At 40.2% G+C, this 18,260-nt stretch overlaps 1 protein-coding gene and 1 long non-coding RNA gene across 2 annotated transcripts in view; one reads left to right on the plus strand and one right to left on the minus strand.

Annotated features, from left to right (window-relative positions):
• Positions 1 to 8,606, plus strand: part of txndc16 (thioredoxin domain containing 16) — a 58,109-nt gene extending 49,503 nt beyond the window's left edge. Inside the window, exon 19 of the mRNA XM_070445075.1 lies at positions 6,010 to 8,606. Within this exon, the coding sequence (XP_070301176.1) occupies positions 6,010 to 6,257 (248 nt within the window). The 3' untranslated portion in view covers positions 6,258 to 8,606. The remainder of the gene's footprint in view (positions 1 to 6,009) is intronic.
• Positions 8,607 to 8,994: 388 nt separating this feature from the next.
• On the minus strand, positions 8,995 to 11,687 carry LOC139028193 (uncharacterized). The gene is made up of 4 exons (XR_011480377.1): positions 11,197 to 11,687; positions 10,802 to 11,101; positions 10,316 to 10,623; positions 8,995 to 10,199 (listed from the first exon to the last, which is right to left on the minus strand). It is a non-coding gene; the product is annotated as an uncharacterized lncRNA (long non-coding RNA).
• Positions 11,688 to 18,260: the final 6,573 nt, after the last annotated feature.

An 18,260-nucleotide genomic window follows, 5' to 3' on the forward strand; every position in this document is an offset into this window, starting at 1 on the left:
ATTTTCTAGATTAAAAAAATACATTTTGTTGAACAAAATCTCTCTGAGCAATTGAATTAGTATAAAATATAATTTTCCCATGTTTTTGACCGTACAATCAATATAGCTCAGTATTTATATTATTTTTGAACAGTATTTTTTTGCTCCTCTTTATCAAGGGTGCCAATAATTTTCTACCTGACTGTATATATAGATCATGAGTTATCTCTATATATATAATCTATAAGTAGCCCTTACTTTTAGTGCTACAAAAGTGTACAGGCTATCACATAAGCGTCTTTGGGTGTATATAGCACTTTTCTAGAACCCAATGTGGTGGTGTTATTATTAACATGAGGTATAGGTCACTCAAAGACGATTTTAGTATTTGTTCATTAGTCCATTGTTAATACAACCCTAAACAAGTGTGCATGTCAGTAGTCAGGTTTTAAAGATGGACAACTTTCAGTACAGAGCAAAAACTGTGATGCAATTTGCATGTTAAGTGAACTATCCCTTTAACCGTGCACTACGGATCTGGTGTTTGATCCTGCCATGTTGTCATGGAATTAAACCAGGTTTGCTGTTTATTTGAGCAATATGAGATGGAACGGAGTTCCATGCAATAATGGCTCTGTAATACTGTATGCTTTCTTGAATTTGTTCTGGATTTGGGGACTGTGAAAAGACCCCTGGTAGCATGTCTGGTGGGATAAGTGTGTGTCAGAGCTGTGTGTAAGTTGACTATGCAAACAATTTAGGATTTTCAACACAATGTTTCTTTATAAAAATTTGTGATGCAGTCACTCTCTCCTCCACTCTTAGCCAAGAGAGACTGGCATGCATAGTATTTATATCAGCCCTCTGATTACAATGAAGAGCAAGACGTGCCACTCTGTTCTGGGCCAGCTGCAGCTTAAATAGGTATTTCCTTGGAGCACTCGACTACATGACTGGACAATAATCAAGATTACACAAAACTAGAGCCTGCAGAACTTGGTTTTTGGAGTGTGGTGTCAAAAAAGCAGAACATCTCTTTATTATGGACAGACTTTCCACATCTCTGCAACCATTGAATCTATATGTTTTGATCATGACAGTTTAAAACTTCTTATGGCTGAGATCCCGTTAACGGGATCGACTTGACAACGGCCAAATTCAAACAACAGAAATCTCATAATTAAAATTCCTAAAAAATAAAAGTATTTTACACCATTTTAAAGATAAACTTGTTGTAAATCCAGCCACAGTGTCCGATTTCAAAAAGGCTTTACGACGAAAGCACACCAAACGATTATGTTAGGTCAGTACCTAGTCACAGAAAAACACAGCCATTTTTCCAGCCAAAGAGAGGAGTCACAAAAAGCAGAAATAGAGATAAAATTAATCACAAACCTTTGATGATCTTCATCAGATGACACTCATAGGACTTCATGTTACACAATACATGTATGTTTTGTTCGATAAAGTTCATATTTATATCCAAAAATCTTAGTTTACATTGGCGCGTTATGTTCAGTAATGTTTCGCCTCCAAAACATCCGGTGATTTTGCAGAGAGCCACATCAATTTACAGAAATACTCATAATAAACATTGATAAAAGATACAAGTATTATACATGGAACTATAGATAAACTTCTCCTTAATGCAACCGCTGTGTCAGATTTTAAAAAACTTTACGGAAAAAGCACACCATGCAATAATCTGAGTACAGCGCTCAGAGCCCAAACAAGCCATACAGATATCCGCCATGTTGTGGAATCAACAGAAGTCAGAAATAGTATTATAAATATTCACTTACCTTTGATCTTCATCAGAATGCACTCCCAGGAATCCCAGTTCCACAATAAATGTTTGTTTTGTTCGATAATGTCCATAATTTGTCCAAAAACCTCCTTTTTGTTTGCGCGTTTAGTTCCAAAATCGAAATTGATAACGCGCAGGTCAGACAAAAAGTTTTAAAAAATGCCATTACAGTTCGTAGAGACATGTCAAACGATGGAAGGAATCAATCTTTGTCTTCAGAAATGCGATGGAACGCAGGTCGCTCTCACGGGAGCAAGTGTGGTCAGCTCATGCCAGACACCTGACTCAAAGAGCTCTCCTTCCCTCATTCTTCCCAGTAGAAGCATCAAACAAGGTTCTAAAGACTTGAAATCTAGTGGAAGCCTTAGGAAGTGCAATATGACCCCAAAGACACTGTATATTGGATAAGCAAACCTACAAACCTCAGATTTCCCACTTCCTGGTTGGATTTTTTCTCGGGTTTTTGCCTGCCATATGAGTTCTGTTATACTCAGACATCATTCAAACAGTTTTAGAAACTTCAGAGTGTTTTCTATCCAAATCTACTAATAATATGCATATCTTAGCTTTTGGGACTGAGTAGCAGGCAGTTTACTCTGGGCACCTTATTCATCCAAGCTACTCAATACTGCCACCAGCCATAAGAAGTTAAATTACTTGGCGTTACCTTAGATTGTAGTCTCCTCAACTCGTTCAACAGCCACACCATTCATTACCAGATTCAACTGAGGTCTAGAACTTAGAATGATTTGTACCAAATACAATGCTCTTAGTTTGAGATGTTCAGGACTAGTTTATTACTGGCCACCCATTCCAAAATGGACTGCAACTCCTTTGTTAAAGGTTTCAGTGACTTCATTAGCTGTGGTTGCTGATGCGTATATGGTTGACTCATCAGCATACAAGGACACACATTTTTTGTTTAATGCCAGTGGCAGGTCATTGGTAAAAATAGAAAAGAGTAGAGGGCCTAGAGAGCTGCCCTGCGGTACACCACACTTTACAGGTTTGACATTAGAGAAGCTTCCATTAAAGAAAACCCTTTGAGTTCTATTAGATAGCGCTGCCATATCATGGATTCAGAGGTTGAAACGCCATAAGTTTTTTTTCAACAACAGGTTATGGTAAATTACATCAAAGGCTGCACTGAAATCTAACAGTACAGCTCCCACAAATCTTCTTATCAATTTCTTTCAACCAATCATCAGTCATCTGTACAGTACATGTTGGGTGCCCTTCTCTATAAGCATGCTGAAAGTCTGTTAATTTGTCAAACACAATTTCTTTCCAACAGTTTGCTATGAGCTCGCAGCAGGCTTATAGGTCTGCTGTTAGAACCAGTAAAGGTCGCTTTACCACCCTTGGGTAGCGGAATTACTTTGGCTTCCCTCCAGGCCTGAGGACAAAGACTTTCCTCTAGGTTCAGATTAAAGATATGACATAAAGGACTGGCAATAGATGGAAAGCTACTGAGGATGGTAGATGACTAAGTTGTCAATGCGAGCAGGTTTGTCATTGTTGATCGATAACGATCATTTTTCCACCTCTCTCACTAACTTTACAAAATTCAAACTTGTAATGCTTTTCTTTCATTATTAGTTTTTTTTATGCATGAATACGATGGCTCACTGTTCATTGTTGGCATTTCCTGCCTAAGTTTGCCCACTTTGCCAATGAAGTAATCATTAAATTAATTGGCAACATCAAATGGTTTTGTGATGAATAAGCAATCTGATTCAATGAAAGATGGAGTTGAATTTGTCTTTCTGCCCATAATTCCATTTAAACTACTCAAGTTTTTTTCCATAATTCTTTATATCGTTGATCTTGGCTTCATTATACAGTTTCTTCTTGTTGAGTTTAGTCACATAATTTATCAATTTGCAGTAAGTAAGCCAGTCAGATGTACAGCCAGACTTATTAGCCACTCCTTTTGCCCCATCTCTTTCAACCATACAGTTTTTCAATTCCTCATCAATCCATGGAGCCTTAACAGTTCTAACATGCAGTTTCTTAACAGGTGCATGTTTTATCAATATTTGAAGAAGCAATTTCATAAATTCATCAAGTGCAGCGTCGACATGCTCCTTATTAAACAAATCCAAATATATTTTAGATTCTTCAAAGTAGCCACCCTTTGCCTTTGACAGCTTTGCACACTCTTGACATTCTCTCAACCAGCTTCATGAGGAATGTTTTCCCAACAGTCTTGAAGGAGTTCCCACATATGCTGAGCACTTGTTGGCTGATTTTCCTTCACTCTGCGGACCAACTTATCCCAAACCATCTCAATTGGGTTGAGGTAGGGTGATTGTGGAGGCCAGGTCATCTGATGCAGCACTCCCTCACGCTTCTCCTTGGTCAAAAAGCCCTTCCACAGCCTGGAGGTGTGTTTGGTCATTGTCCTGTCATTGTCCTGAAAAATAAATGATAGTCCCATTGAGCGCAAACCAGATGGGATGGTGTATCGATGCAGAATGCTGTGGTAGCCATGCTGGTTAAGTGTGCCTCGAATTCTAAATAAATCACAGACCGTGTCACCAGCAAAGCATCCCCACGCCATCACACCACCTCCTCCATGCTTCACATTTGGAACCACACATGCAGAGATCATCCATTCACCTATTATGTGTCTCAAAGACACAGCGGTTGGAACCAAAAATAAAAAAAATCTCAGATTTCCACCAGTCTAATGTCCATTGCTCGTGTGTCTTGGCCAAGCAAGTCTCTTCTTATTGTTGGTTTCCTTTAGGAGTGGTGTCCTTTCTTTGCAGCAATTTGACCACGAAGGCCTGATTCACGCAGTCGCCTCTGAACAGCTGATGTTGATGTGTCTGTTACTTGAACTCTGTGACGCATTTATTTTACATTTACATTTAAGTCATTTAGCAGACGCTCTTATCCAGAGCGACTTTGGGCTGCAATTTCTGAAGCTGGTAACTCTAATGAACGTATCCTCTGCAGCAGAGGATCTGGGTCTTCATTTCCTGTGATGGTCCTCATGAGAGCCAGTTTCATCATAGTGCTTGATGGTTTTTGTGACTGCACTTGAAGAAACGTTGAAAGTTCTTAATGTTCTGGATTGACTTACCGTCAAGTCTTAAAGTAATGATGGACTGTCGTTTCTCTTTGTTTATTTGAGCTGCTCTTGCCATAATCTAGACTTGGCCTAGAAGCAGTGGCTTCTTCCTTGCTGAGCAACCTTTCAGGTTATGTCGATTTAGGACTCGTTTTTCTGAACTGTTGATATAGATACTTTTGTACCTGTTTCCTCCAGCATTTTCACAAGGTCCTTTGCAGTTGTTCTGAGATTGATTGGCACTTTTCGCACCAAAGTACGTTCATCTCTAGGAGACTGAACGTGTCTCCTTCCTGAGCGGTATGATGACTGCGTGGTCCCATGGTGTTTATACTATTGTTTGTACAGATGAACGTGGTACCTTCAGGCGTTTGGAAATTGCTCCCAATGATGAACCAGATTTGTGGAGGTCTACCCATTTTTATGAGGTCTTGGCTGATTTATTTAGATTTTCCCATGTCAAGCAAAGAGGCACTGAGTTTGAAGGTAGGCCTTGAAATACATCCACAGGTACACCTCCAATTGACTCAAATTATGTCATTATGTCAATTAGCTTATCATAAGCTTCTAAAGCCATGACATCATTTTCTGGAATTTTCCAAGCTGTTTAATGACACAATCAACTTAGTGTATGTAAACTTCTGACCCACTGGAATTGTGATAGTGAAATAATCTGTAAACTATTGTTGGAAAAATGACTTGTCATGCACACAGTACATGTCCTAACCGACTTGCCAAAACTATAGTTTGTTAACAAGAAATTTGTGGAGTGGTTGAAAAATTTGTTTTAATGACTCCAACCTAAGTGTATGTAAACTTCCAACTTCAACTGTAGGTAGGTAGAAATGGAACCAAATGATCTGTTTTGTATTCAGTCCTTTTTATATAGGATATATGGGCTACGGTATAGGTGGAATGTGATAGGCTGGTTATAGGCAGACTGAGTAAGTTTGTTCTCTTATAAGGTTACTGTATGCTCTGTCAAAAAATAACCCCTAGCACATCTTTTCATGGGTTATCGTTTTACGGATTTGTCTTGTTTTTCTTGTTTCTGTTTCTTCAGGTTTTTCTGTTATTCTACTATTTGAGTATGGTGCTTTCTAAACAGGTTCTGCTTCTGTTCCTCTCTCTCTCCCCCACCCAGGTGTAATCGTGGATGAGAAATGGATGCCCTCCATGCCCTTCTACGACTTCCTGTCCGTCATGGACCAGGAAGTACCGGGCTATGCCTCCCAGAGGAGCGCTAAGACTAAAACAAGCCGGATTGAGAGAGCAGAGGGAGAGAAGAGCAGTGGTGGTGGTGAAAGACAAGCCCGAGCTGGAGCACACAACCCCCAAGGGTCACCCACCACCAAGCCTCCACAGACGCCTCACCACCACTCTGAGCTATGAGGGGGCTAGAACAGCAGCCCTGAATTCTAAAGGCTTGAGGAAACCAATGACTGCTTAGATCAGAATCACCTCTAACAGATAAGCTACACTGAAGCTATTAGATAGTGATATCTTTATGGGCTGTGAGATCCACTGAGCCTCCTAGTATGTGGTTTAGCTGTTTTACAGTGCATTGGGAATATATTCACACCCCTTGTCTTTTTCCACATTTTGTTCTATTACAGCCTTATTCTAAAATGGACTGAAAACATCCTCATCAATCTACACACAATACCCCATAATGACAAAGCAAAAACAGGTTTTTAGACATTATAGCCACACAAAAAAAATACATTAGCATGAGTATTTAGACCCTTTACTCAGTACTTTGTTGAAGCACCTTTGGCAGCGATTACAGCCTCCAGTCTTCTTGGGTACAGTATGACGCTACAAGCTTGGCACACCTGCACACAGATCCTGTCAAGCTCTTTCAGGTTGGATGGGGATTGTCGCTGCACAGCTATTTTCAGGTTTCCAGAGATGCTCTGGCTGGGCCACTCAAGGACATTCAAAGACTTGTCCTGAAGCCACTCCTGTGATGTCTTGGCTGTGTGCTTAGGGTCAATGTTCTGTTAGAAGGTGAAACTTTACCCCAGTCTGAGGTTCTGATTGCTCTGGAGCAGGTTTTCATGTGACTTTTACTGAGGAGTAGCTTTCATCTGGCCACTCTCATAAAGGCCTGATTGGTGGAGTGCTGCAGATATGGATAATTGAAATGCATTCCAGGTGACTACCTCATGAAGCTGTTTGAGAGAATGCCAAGTGTGCAAAGCTGTCAAGGCAAAGGGTGGCTACTTTGAAGAATCTCAAATATAAAATTACACTTTTTGGGGTTACTACATGATTCCATATGTGTTATTTCATAGTGTAGAAAATAGTAAAAATAAAGAAAAACCCTGGAATGAGGTGTCCATACTTTAGACTGGTAATATGTATGTATGTACTTAAACTCAGCAAAAAAAGAAACATCCTCTCACTGTCAACTGTGTTTATTTTCAGCAAACTTAACATGTTTAAGTATTTGTATGACGATAACAAGATTCAACAACTGAGACATAAATGGAACAAGTTCCACAGACATGTGACCAACAGAAATTGAATAATGTGTCCCTGAACAAAGGGGGGGTCAAAATCAAAAGTAACAGGCAGTATCTGGTGTGGCCACCAGCTGCATTAGTACAGCAGTACATCTCGTCATCATGGACTGCAGCAGATTTGCCAGTTCTTGCTGTGAGATGTTACCCCACTCTTCTACCAAAGCACCTGCAAGTTTCCAGACATTTCTGGGGGGAATGGCCCTAGCCCTCACCCTCCGATCCAACAGGTCCCAGACGTGCTCAATGGGATTGAGATCCGGGCTCTTCGCTGGCCATGGCAGAACACTGACATTCCTGTCTTGCAGGAAATCATGCACAGAACGAGCAGTATGGCTGGTGGCATTGTCATGCTGGATGGTCATGTCTGGATGAGCCTGCAGGAAGGGTACCACATGAGAGAGGAGGATGTCTTCCCTGTAACGCACAGCGTTGAGATTGCCTGCAATAACTAGCTCAGTCCGATGATACTGTGACACACCGCCCCAGTACAGGCCTCGGTGTAACGCTCATTCCTTCGACGATAAATGCGAATCTGACTCATCATTTACAATGAAGATCTGTGAAGTTATTTGGATTTTTACAAATTATCTTTGAAAAGCAGAGTCCTGAAAAAGGACATTTCTTTTTTTGCTGAGTTTGTATATTCACAGAATGTATATATATTCACAGATTGTATTTATACTTAATGGAATAGTTAATTATGTTACAATTTGATGTTAGATGGTTACTCACCCTGAAAGTAAGGTAAGGTTTGGTTTGTCTCTAAACACTCACTACACTAGTGAACAATCAACAGAAGTTGATTAATTTTTTATATACTTTTTTCCCCAATATTGTTTCTAGACTGGCACAACTTTGGTTTTAGAGGTGGGGGGGACATAGCTCGTTTCCTGCATTTATACACAATCTACATATGTCCCTTTTGGGGACACTTTTATTGTAATTAAGAAAATATGTTTCTAAACACTTCCACATGAATGTGGATGCTACCATGATTATGGATAATCGTGAATAATGATGACTGAGAAAGCTATGGATGCACAAATGTGACCAACCGGCTCAAATCGGTCTTATGTAGCAAAATTAGAAATTGTGTTTTTTACATTGGATAAAAGTAGACTCAGAGCTACAGAATGGTATATCATACACTGCATTTTTGAGGAACAATGGGAAAGTAATTCTGCTTTGAAAATAGATAAACTTGTTAACTCACTTTTGAGAAAAGGGCCTTTAAATTTTTGGTACCTACTGGAGAGCTCTCCTTTGTCTACACCTACTCAGCATTGTTCACACCCTCTTAAGCCAGCCCCACCCATCTCTTTAAGGATTCACATGTGAGGTCATGTGCTAAACAATGAGTAGTGTAGTAAAGATTAAGACTAAAAGTAGTAGCCTACAATGAGGAAAAGTTCCACGTAATAATGTGTCCAGATGAAAATGTTTGATAAATATTAGATGACACTCAGACACACATTGTCATAGACACTACATTGTCATACTTGAGTAAATGTAAAGATACCTTAATAGAAAATGACTCCCGTAAAAGTCACCCAGTAAAATACTACTTGAGGTAAAGTCTAAAAGTATTTGGTTTTAAAAAATACTTAAGTATCAAAAGTAAATGGTATTGCTAAAATGTACTTAAGTATCAAATGTAAAAGTATAAATAATTTCAAAATCCTTATATTAAGCAAACCAGATGGCACAAATGTATTTACTATTTATTTTTTTTACGGCTAGCCAGGGGCACACTCCAACACTCAGACATTAATTTACAAACTAAGCAATTGTGTTTAGTGAGTCTGCCAGATAAGATGCAGTAGGGATGACCAGGGATGTTCTCTTGATTAATGTGTTAATTGGACAATTTTCCTGTCACAATGTAACGAGTACTTTTGGGTGTCAGGGAAAATGTATGGAGTTAAAAGTACATTATTTTATTTCGGAATGTAGTGAAGTAAAAGTTGCCAAAAATATAAATAGTAAATTAGTACAGATACCCCTCAAAAATACTTAAGTACTTTACACCACTGGCCACATCTTGCTAAGTGGATGGGTCTCTACAGAAGGTATAAACAGTACAGCCAAATGGTTACTTGCATAGTAGCAATATCAGAAATAGATAGTGCCAATGTAACGGATGTGAAATGGCTAGCTAGTTAGCGGGTACGCGCTACTAGCGTTTCAATCAGTTACGTCACTTGCTCTGAAACCTAGAAGTAGTGTTGCCCCTTGCTCTGCAAGGGCCGCGGCTTTTGTGGAGCGATGGGTAACGACGCTTCGTGGGTGACTGTTGGTGATGTGTGCAGAGGGTCCCTGGTTCGCGCCCGTGTCGGGGCGAGGGGACGGCCATAAAGTTATACTGTTACACCAATATAAATAAAATAATATACAGTATGTACAATAATAATATCAGTGATAGACGAGTTAGCTATAGACATACAATCTTGGGTAAAGTGGCTGAGCAGCAGGATAAAAAAGGCACTGCAGCTGGTCCTTCCAAACCACGCATGAACAAGGGAATCTATATTCGGCGAGCCTGTTTCTGTCCTGCTCTTGACTTTGGTGCAGGTCATGTGATGTCCATAGCCTCTTCGTCCCAAAACGTCTCTTCGTCCATAGCCTCTCCCTGATCTTCTCAAAAGATACGTTTGTTTAGCTGTGTCCAGTCCAGGTGGTGCCTGTACAGGCAGGCCATCTTTGGGAGGAAGATTGTCAGCGTTGCGCAGCAACTGAATCCTGGTCCCGACTGAGTCCGAACGCTCCTTGCTTGGCTACAACAACACCAGGCTCCAGGGCATCGAAGCTGTAAAACAGGAAATAACAACAAAAAATGTGAAGACATTACATTACACAACATCAATTCACCTCCCAAGTTTAGATAAGAATAACCTCATACAATGCAATTAAAATGATATTCACCTGAAGTGCTGGTACTGCTTGATCTGTGGCAGTGGCCAGAGTCAGGTGTTGATGCCAGCCATAGCTTTCCACCAGCACCGTACCATCCTTCAGTCCAACCAGCAGTGGGATGTTGACCCATGTCACAGCGCTTCCTTCACAGGATAACTGCGCTGCTGCCTTTGCTGGATGACATGCCTTCATCAATCAAGTAGTTGACTTGTTATGGTATTCCTTCACAGCAGACACCAAACAAGCCACAGTTGCGAGGAGTTAAAAAGTAGATGGGACCTGGCTGCATAGGATCAGAAGGATAGTGCACCTGCAAACTACAAAATAACATTAAGATATATTACAATGCATTGTCTCATCCATCAGTCTGACTACACAGCTCAGTGAAAGGTATTTACCTGCCTCCCATATATATATATTTATTATTATTTTTTAAATTGTGTATATCTATCTATCTATGTCTTTAATCCGTATAAAGGAGGAAATGTTGCTTACTTGTTGAGCAAAATCAAGTAGGGCCCCCCAGAGACAACTGCAGGTCTTGATTGGTGGTCTTGCAGTCAACAACCATCTTCTGGTAGACAGACTGCCCACTCGGAACAAGCAGGAGATGCTGCTCTTGCTTCTTCAGCTTGGCTGATTTAACAGCTTCTGGTAGATTGGCAGATCTGAAGACCTGATAGTTGTTCCTCTGGCACTGCCAGCACAGGTCTGTCCTGGGCTTAGTGCTTGAGATGCGGGGCAGCAATTTTCTCCACAGATTCCTGAAGGAAGACAGCCCGACTACAAGTAGCTCTGGAAAACACAGAAATAATGTGAGATTAATAAAAGTAGTGCCATTCATGTTGGAGATCAATTAAATAATGAAAACATGTTTATGCTTTACATACCAAGTGTTGCCATCGATTCCTTGTAGAGATGCCACACTGCTGCTTTTGTCACATGGGATGGCACCAGCTTTTCACCAAAGTGTTTGTGTCCTGGGTGGCGTCCTGGTAATACTATTGCATTATCCTCTGCGTAGTTTCCGATGAAGTTCACCACTCGCTACAAGTCCTCATGCTTCAGGTGTAACCTGTGCTTGCTTGGGCCAGCAATCATTTTGATGGAAGGCATTAGACCATTCTCCTTGTATGACTGGTGGAGGAGAGTCAGGCGTGTTCTACTGATGCTGAAAGACAAAATCCAGGTACAAATGCGAAATGGCATTCGGAGATAACATCACTACACACAGTTCATACACGTAATGTTAGCTAGCAAGCCAGCCAGCCATCTAACGTCAGCTAGCTAGCTAACAGCAAGCTTGTCATAGCTAGCTAAAGTTAACCAAATAGGTTCAATGTTAGATAGTTAGCTAGCTAACAGGGTATAACTAGCAATGCCAAATTCCATTCTGAGAAAACATCACTAACGTTAAACTCAGGTCATACACGTAAGTTAATGTTAGCTAGCAAGCCAGCCATCTAACCTCAACTAATGTTAGCTAGCTAACAGCAAGTTTTAACTTGAGGTCTTTTTGTTTAGACATGTAAAGTTAGCTAGCTAAACAATAAACTATAATCCCAATCCATAGAGTACTAGCAATACAAACCGATTGTCATAGCTAGCTAAAGTTAACTGAATAGGTTCAATGTTAACTTGCAAGCCAGCCATCGAACTTCAGCTAGCTAACAACTTTCTGACAAAATTAGAAACGTATAATAAACGTATAATAACTGAAACTGTAGCTAGACTCTTACCTGTATACTACCTCATATACTCATATACGTATACTACCTACCTACTACCTGTTCAAAGTTGTGTCTCTCAACCCATAGTTAACATGTAAACTGGGATTCGTTTTATATTGAAAGTCAATATATTAAAAAAAGAGTTCTAAACAGCGTGTGTGTTTTTTACCCTCACAGGTAAAATGGATGAAAGCTTCATGGCAGACTGCAACCCCTTTCATTAAATAAGATGTCCTCTGTCGTTTCCGTTTAGTTTGCACAGACATTCCACTGATTTCAAAACTCTGTCAACTTCTTCGGTGACAACAACACTGTTGATCGCCGTTTCTTCCCCAGCACTGTCATCAGAACAATGTCTTCTTCAGTGAAAATGTTTTACCTAAATCAGAGATTTCTTCATCGTCTGATTCATGACACGATAGTCCTCCAGAAAGTAGTCCATCACAACTTTTTCCCACTGACCTTTGTCAATAGCGCCTGATAAATTCAGGGCAGCAATGTTATTGAGAGCAGTAGCAAAATATTTGCAGTTCTCCATGGCTAACGTTATATCTTTCGAAAAAAGGCTGCAGTAGAAAGGATGCTACAACGCAGACCATTCTGAAACTCATCTCTCGGCATGTCCAGCCCAATCATGGCTAGATGGAAGGTTCCTAACTTTTTCTTTTGCTAAACCAACTAGGCTCGTAATTTAAAAACTTTTTTCATATTTACAGATGGCATACACGTTTGTTATTAAGGCACATGAAAGTTCACATGTTCGAGGAGGCATTTCTGCTGAAATACGCATTTTGATACAAAAAAAATTGTTTTACATTCAAACGACTCTCCTGTGAAGTCATGACTTGCAACATACGCCTATATTCCTGAAACGGGTCACAAATATCATAACCCCCCAAAAATGCTAACCTCCCCTGTTATTGTAATGGTGAAAGGTTAGGTCATGACTGTCCTGTGAAGATCCAGGTTTGCAATGAATAATTTCAACCAGACCCCCTCTCACCCAAAGAGGCAAAGAGGGGGGAGGAGGGAACTGGTGGGGATTAACAACTCATGCCCTGTTGTAAATCAAGGACAGAACATTCAGCTCTCACTCTCCAATGTTCACCAGAGGAATGTCAGACTTTTTCCCGCCGAAACTCCAACGCGTTCAACAGCGAAAACTGGAACAATATTTCTAACATAGGGCATCAGGAATGGTTAGAGGCGATCTATAGAACACTAATGTAATTGTGTTTGTTATTTTGTGATGTCATTAAAAATGTTATAAAGGAAATACTGTAACTTGGAAAGCATACCCACTGCATGTGTGAAGTGTCCATCCTATGAAATATTTAAAAAATGATACATTTAGGGCCTCCCGGGTGGCGCAGTGGTCTAGAGGTAGCTGCGCCACCAGAGTCTCTGGGTTCGCGCCCAGGCTCTGTCGCAGCCGGCCGCGACCGGGAGGTCCGTGGGGCGACGCACAATTGCTCATAGCGTCGTCCGGGTTAGGGAGGGTTTGGCCGGTAGGGATATCCTTGTCTCATCGCGCTCCAGCGACTCCTGTGGCGGGCCGGGCGCAGTGCGCGCTAACCGAGGGGGGCGGGTGCACGGTGTTTCCTCCGACACATTGGTCGGGCTGGCTCCGGGTTGGAGGCGCGCTGTGTTAAGAAGCAGTGCGGCTTGGTTGGGTTGTGCTTCGGAGGACACATGGCTTTCGACCTTCGTCTCTCCCGAGCCCTAGGCAGTTGTAGCGATGAGACAAGATAGTAATTACTAGCGATTGGATACCACGAAAATTGGGGAGAAAAGGGGATAAAATTTAAGAAGAAAAAAAAAAAAATGATACATTTTTTGTTAAGAGAGGGATGTGATTTGAGAAACTTTAAGAGATAATAGTTTTACATGACTTTGTACAAGTGACAAGTGTGGTGGTTAATTGATTTACTATCAAATGAGGATAGTAAGACAAACGTATCACACAAATCAGAGTCATACTTAAACTAAATATTTTCACTTATTAATAAGGGAGCAGGTCAATACAACACACACATATAAAGTGAATTGATTGAGTGCGCTGCGATAATGATGGCTGGTTCGACGAATCACTCTTAGGTGATTAGTTGAGAGCCCTGAGACAAAGGTACAAAGGTATTTTATAGCCAAGATACACCCCCTCAGTCTTCCAGATAAACAACAGATGTATGGAATGGGTCACAAGGTTAAGATTTGTATGAAAGACACTTATAATTCACAGTAAAGGTATCTGCTGTAAAAACTGTTCTCATTGTGTAGAGACCAGGGTCTGGCCCTGGAGTCATCTCCCCCTGGTAACCTATAGAACAGAAACACCAACTCATGCTATGGAATGTGGTCTTTTTAGGTTTATCATTCAAAGCATCGTAAATCTTCTGTCAGCATTAAGCCACAATAGAGTTATAAGAACCCTCTATTCTGTTGCATAAAACAACCATTTGATGCAATAACAGTATTATAACATAATCTTGTAATTTCTCTCACACAAGTCACTCCCCCGAGTGAGGTCAGAGAGCGTGTCAGCCTGATCTAACCACCCCTCTCGAACAAATTGCATACATGATGGATAACGAAATTAACATATCAGACCAGAGAGACGTAGAGCTGCAGCTTTACGTTTAAAGTGGTTTGAACTCTGAATCTCAACATGAAGTAGAGATGATAAACTCACCTCCTGTACAATCACTGGTACGGCTGATTAGCTGTCCTAAGTAAAGTGTGTAGAAAAGCGAATTTAAGTGGGACCATTCTACTACTCTTCTCAAACCATTGTATTACGCTACTCTCATCACTCCACTGGGAACCATCGACACGGCTGGCTAGCCTTTCTTCAAAGAGGCAGCTTCAGGAGTGAATGGAAGGAAAATCAACTTTGTAGTTCTGTTCAAGACTACACGACAAGTCATCGGATACCGGACAACTACAGAAGAACGGAGTATCTGTCCATAGGACCACTTTAAGCCGTACACTCCACAGAGCTGGGCTTTTAACTTCTCTAGGATATGTGGGGCGCTACCGTCCCACTTGGCCAATAGCCAGGGAAAATGTAGAGCGACAAATTTTAAAAAATTATATAAAATCAAACTTTCATTAAATCACACATGTAAGATACCAAATTATGTATCTAGAACATCTAGCCCCAAATATACCAAAACACAGCTTAGCTTGTTGTTAATCCACCTATCGTGTCAGATTTTGAAAATATGCTTTACAACGAAAGCAATCCAAGCTTTTGTGGTGTGTATAAATCAATGCTAGAACAGCTAGCCCCAAATTAGCATGGTCACGAAAGTCAGAAAAGCAATAAAATTAATCGCTTACCTTTGATAATCTTCGGATGTTTGCACCACGAGACTCCCAGTTACACAATAAATGTTATTTTTGTTCGATAAATATTAGTTTTATAACAAAAAAACGGCATTTGGTTGGCGTTATGTTCAGAAAACCACAGCCTCTTCCGGTTCTGAAAGGCAGAAGAAAATTCCCAAAAGTATCAGATTCAAAAATATTACAAAAAAATATTATAATCATGCAATCACAAGTGAAATATACCAAAACACAGCTTAGCTTGTTGATAATCCACCTATCATGTCAGATTCTGAAAATATGCTTTACAACGAAAGCAATCCAAGCTTTTGTGAGTGTATCAATCAATGCTAGAACAGCTAGCCCCAAATTAGCATGGTCACGAAAGTCAGAAAAGCAATAAAATTAATCGCTTACCTTTGATAATCTTCGGATGTTTGCACTCACGAGACTCCCAGTTACACAATAAATGTTATTTTTGTTCGATAAATACTCGTTTTATAACAAAAAAACGCCATTTGGGTTGCGCGTTATGTTCAGAAAACCACAGCCTCGTTCCGTTCGACGGAAATTCCAAAAAGTATCCGTAATGTTCGTAGAAACATGTCAAATGTTTTATAATCAATCCTCAGGTTTTTAACAACATAATCGATAATATTTCAACCGGACCGTAACCTATTCAATAAAAGAGAGAAAGAAAATGTCGAGCTACCCCTCTCGCGGGCATAACTAATCAAAGGACACCTGACTAGTTTTGAAAAATCTCGCTAATTTTTCAAAATAAAAGCCTGAAACTATGTCTAAAGCCTGGTCACAGCCTGAGGAAGCCATTGGAAAAGAATATGTTGATACCCCTTTAAATGGAGGATAGGCTGGCAATGAAACACAGATTTAAAAAAATAATAAGCACTTCCGGGTTAGATTTCCTAAGTGTCGCCTGCAAAATCAGTTTATTATACTCACAGACAATATTTTGACAGTTTCGGAAACTTGGAGTGTTTTCTATCCTAATCTGTAAATTATATGCATATTCTACGATCTGGGCCTGAGAAAATGTCCGTTTACCTTGGGAACGTTATTTTTAAGAAGAAAAAATATTGGACCCCTAGCGCTAAGAAGTTAAGTGTGCCTTGAATTCTAAATAAATCAAAGCACCCCACACCTCCTCCTCCATGCTTCATGGTTGGAACCACACATACGGAGATCATCCGTTCACCGACACAGCGATTGTAACTAAAAATCGCAAATTGGACTCATCATTGGACCAAGGACAGATTTCCGCTGGTCTAATGTCTATTGCTCGTGTTTCTTGGCCCAAGCAAGTCTCTTCATGTTGTTCCTTTAGTAGTGGTTTTTGCAGCAATTCGACCATGAAGTCTGATTCACGCAGTCTCCTCAACAGTTGATGTTGAGATGTGTCTGTTTCTTGAACTCTGTGATGGATTTATTTGGGCTGCAATTTCTGAGGCTGGTAACTCTAATAACTTATCCTCTGCAGCAGAGGATCTGGGTTTTCTTTTCCTGTGGCCGTCCTCATGAGAGTCAGTTTCATCATGTGCTTGATGGTTTTTGCGACTGCACTTGAGGAAACTTCCAAAGTTCTTGAGAGATTCTGGATTGACTGACGTTCTTGTCTTAAAGTAATGATGGACTGTCGTTCTCTTTGCTTATTTGAGCTGTTCTTGCCATAATATGGACTTGGTCTTTTACCAAATAGGGCTATCTTCTGTATACCACCCCTACCTTGTCACAACAGAACTGATTGGCTCAAACGCATTAAGAATGAAAGAAATTCCACAAATTAACTTTTAACAAGGCACATCTGTTAATTGAAATGCATTCCAGGTGACTACCTCATGAAGCTGGTTGAGAGAATGCCAAGAGTGTGCAAAGCTGTCATCAAGCAAAGGGTGGCTACTTTGAAGAGTCTAAAATAATTTTATTTGTTTAACACTTTTTTGTGACTACATGATTCCATATATTATTAGTTAGATAGTGATGTCTTCACTATTATTCTACAATGTAGAAAATAGTACAAATAAAGAAAAACCCTGGAATGAGTAAGTATGTACACCTACAAAACACCAATCTCAACATCAACAGTGAAGAGACAAGTTGAGGACTTGTGAGGCATCTGTTTCTCAAACTAGACACTCCAATGTACTTGCTCAGTTGTGCACCGGGGCCTCCCACTCCACTTTCTATTCTGGTTAAAGCCAGTTCTGTGAAGGGATAGTACACAGCGTTGTACAAGATCTTCAGTTTCTTGCAATTTCTCGCATAGAATTGCCTTTATTTCTCAGAACACGATAGACTGACGAGTTTCAGAAGAAAGGTCTTTGTTTCTGGCCATTTTGATCCTGTAATCGAACCCACAAATGCTGATGCTCCAGATACTCAACTAGTCTAAATAAGTTTTATCGCTTCTTTAATCAGAACAACACTTTTCAGCTGTGCTAACATAATTGCAAAAGGGTTGATCAATTAGCCTTTTAAAATGATACATTTGGATTAGCTAAGTTAACGTGCCATTGGAACACAGGAGTGATGGCTGCTGATAATGAGCCTCTGTACGCCTATGTAGATATCCCATTCAAAATCAGCCTTTTCCAGCTACAATAGTCATTTAAAACATGACAGTGTCTACACTATTCTTCTGATCAATTGGATGTTATTTTAGTGGACCAAAAATTAGATTTTCTTTCAAAAACAAGGACTTTTCTAATTGACCCCAAACCTGTAGTGTGTATATATACAGCCTCTTCGGAAAGTATTCAGACCCCTTTACTTTTTCCACATTTTGTTACATTACAGCCTTATTCTAAAATAGATTAAATATATAAAATCCTCAATCTACACACAATACCCCATAATGACAAAGTAAAAAGTACATCTTGTAA

Source organism: Salvelinus sp. IW2-2015, linkage group LG9, assembly GCF_002910315.2.
Source record: "Salvelinus sp. IW2-2015 linkage group LG9, ASM291031v2, whole genome shotgun sequence".
NCBI lineage: Eukaryota > Metazoa > Chordata > Actinopteri > Salmoniformes > Salmonidae > Salvelinus > Salvelinus sp. IW2-2015.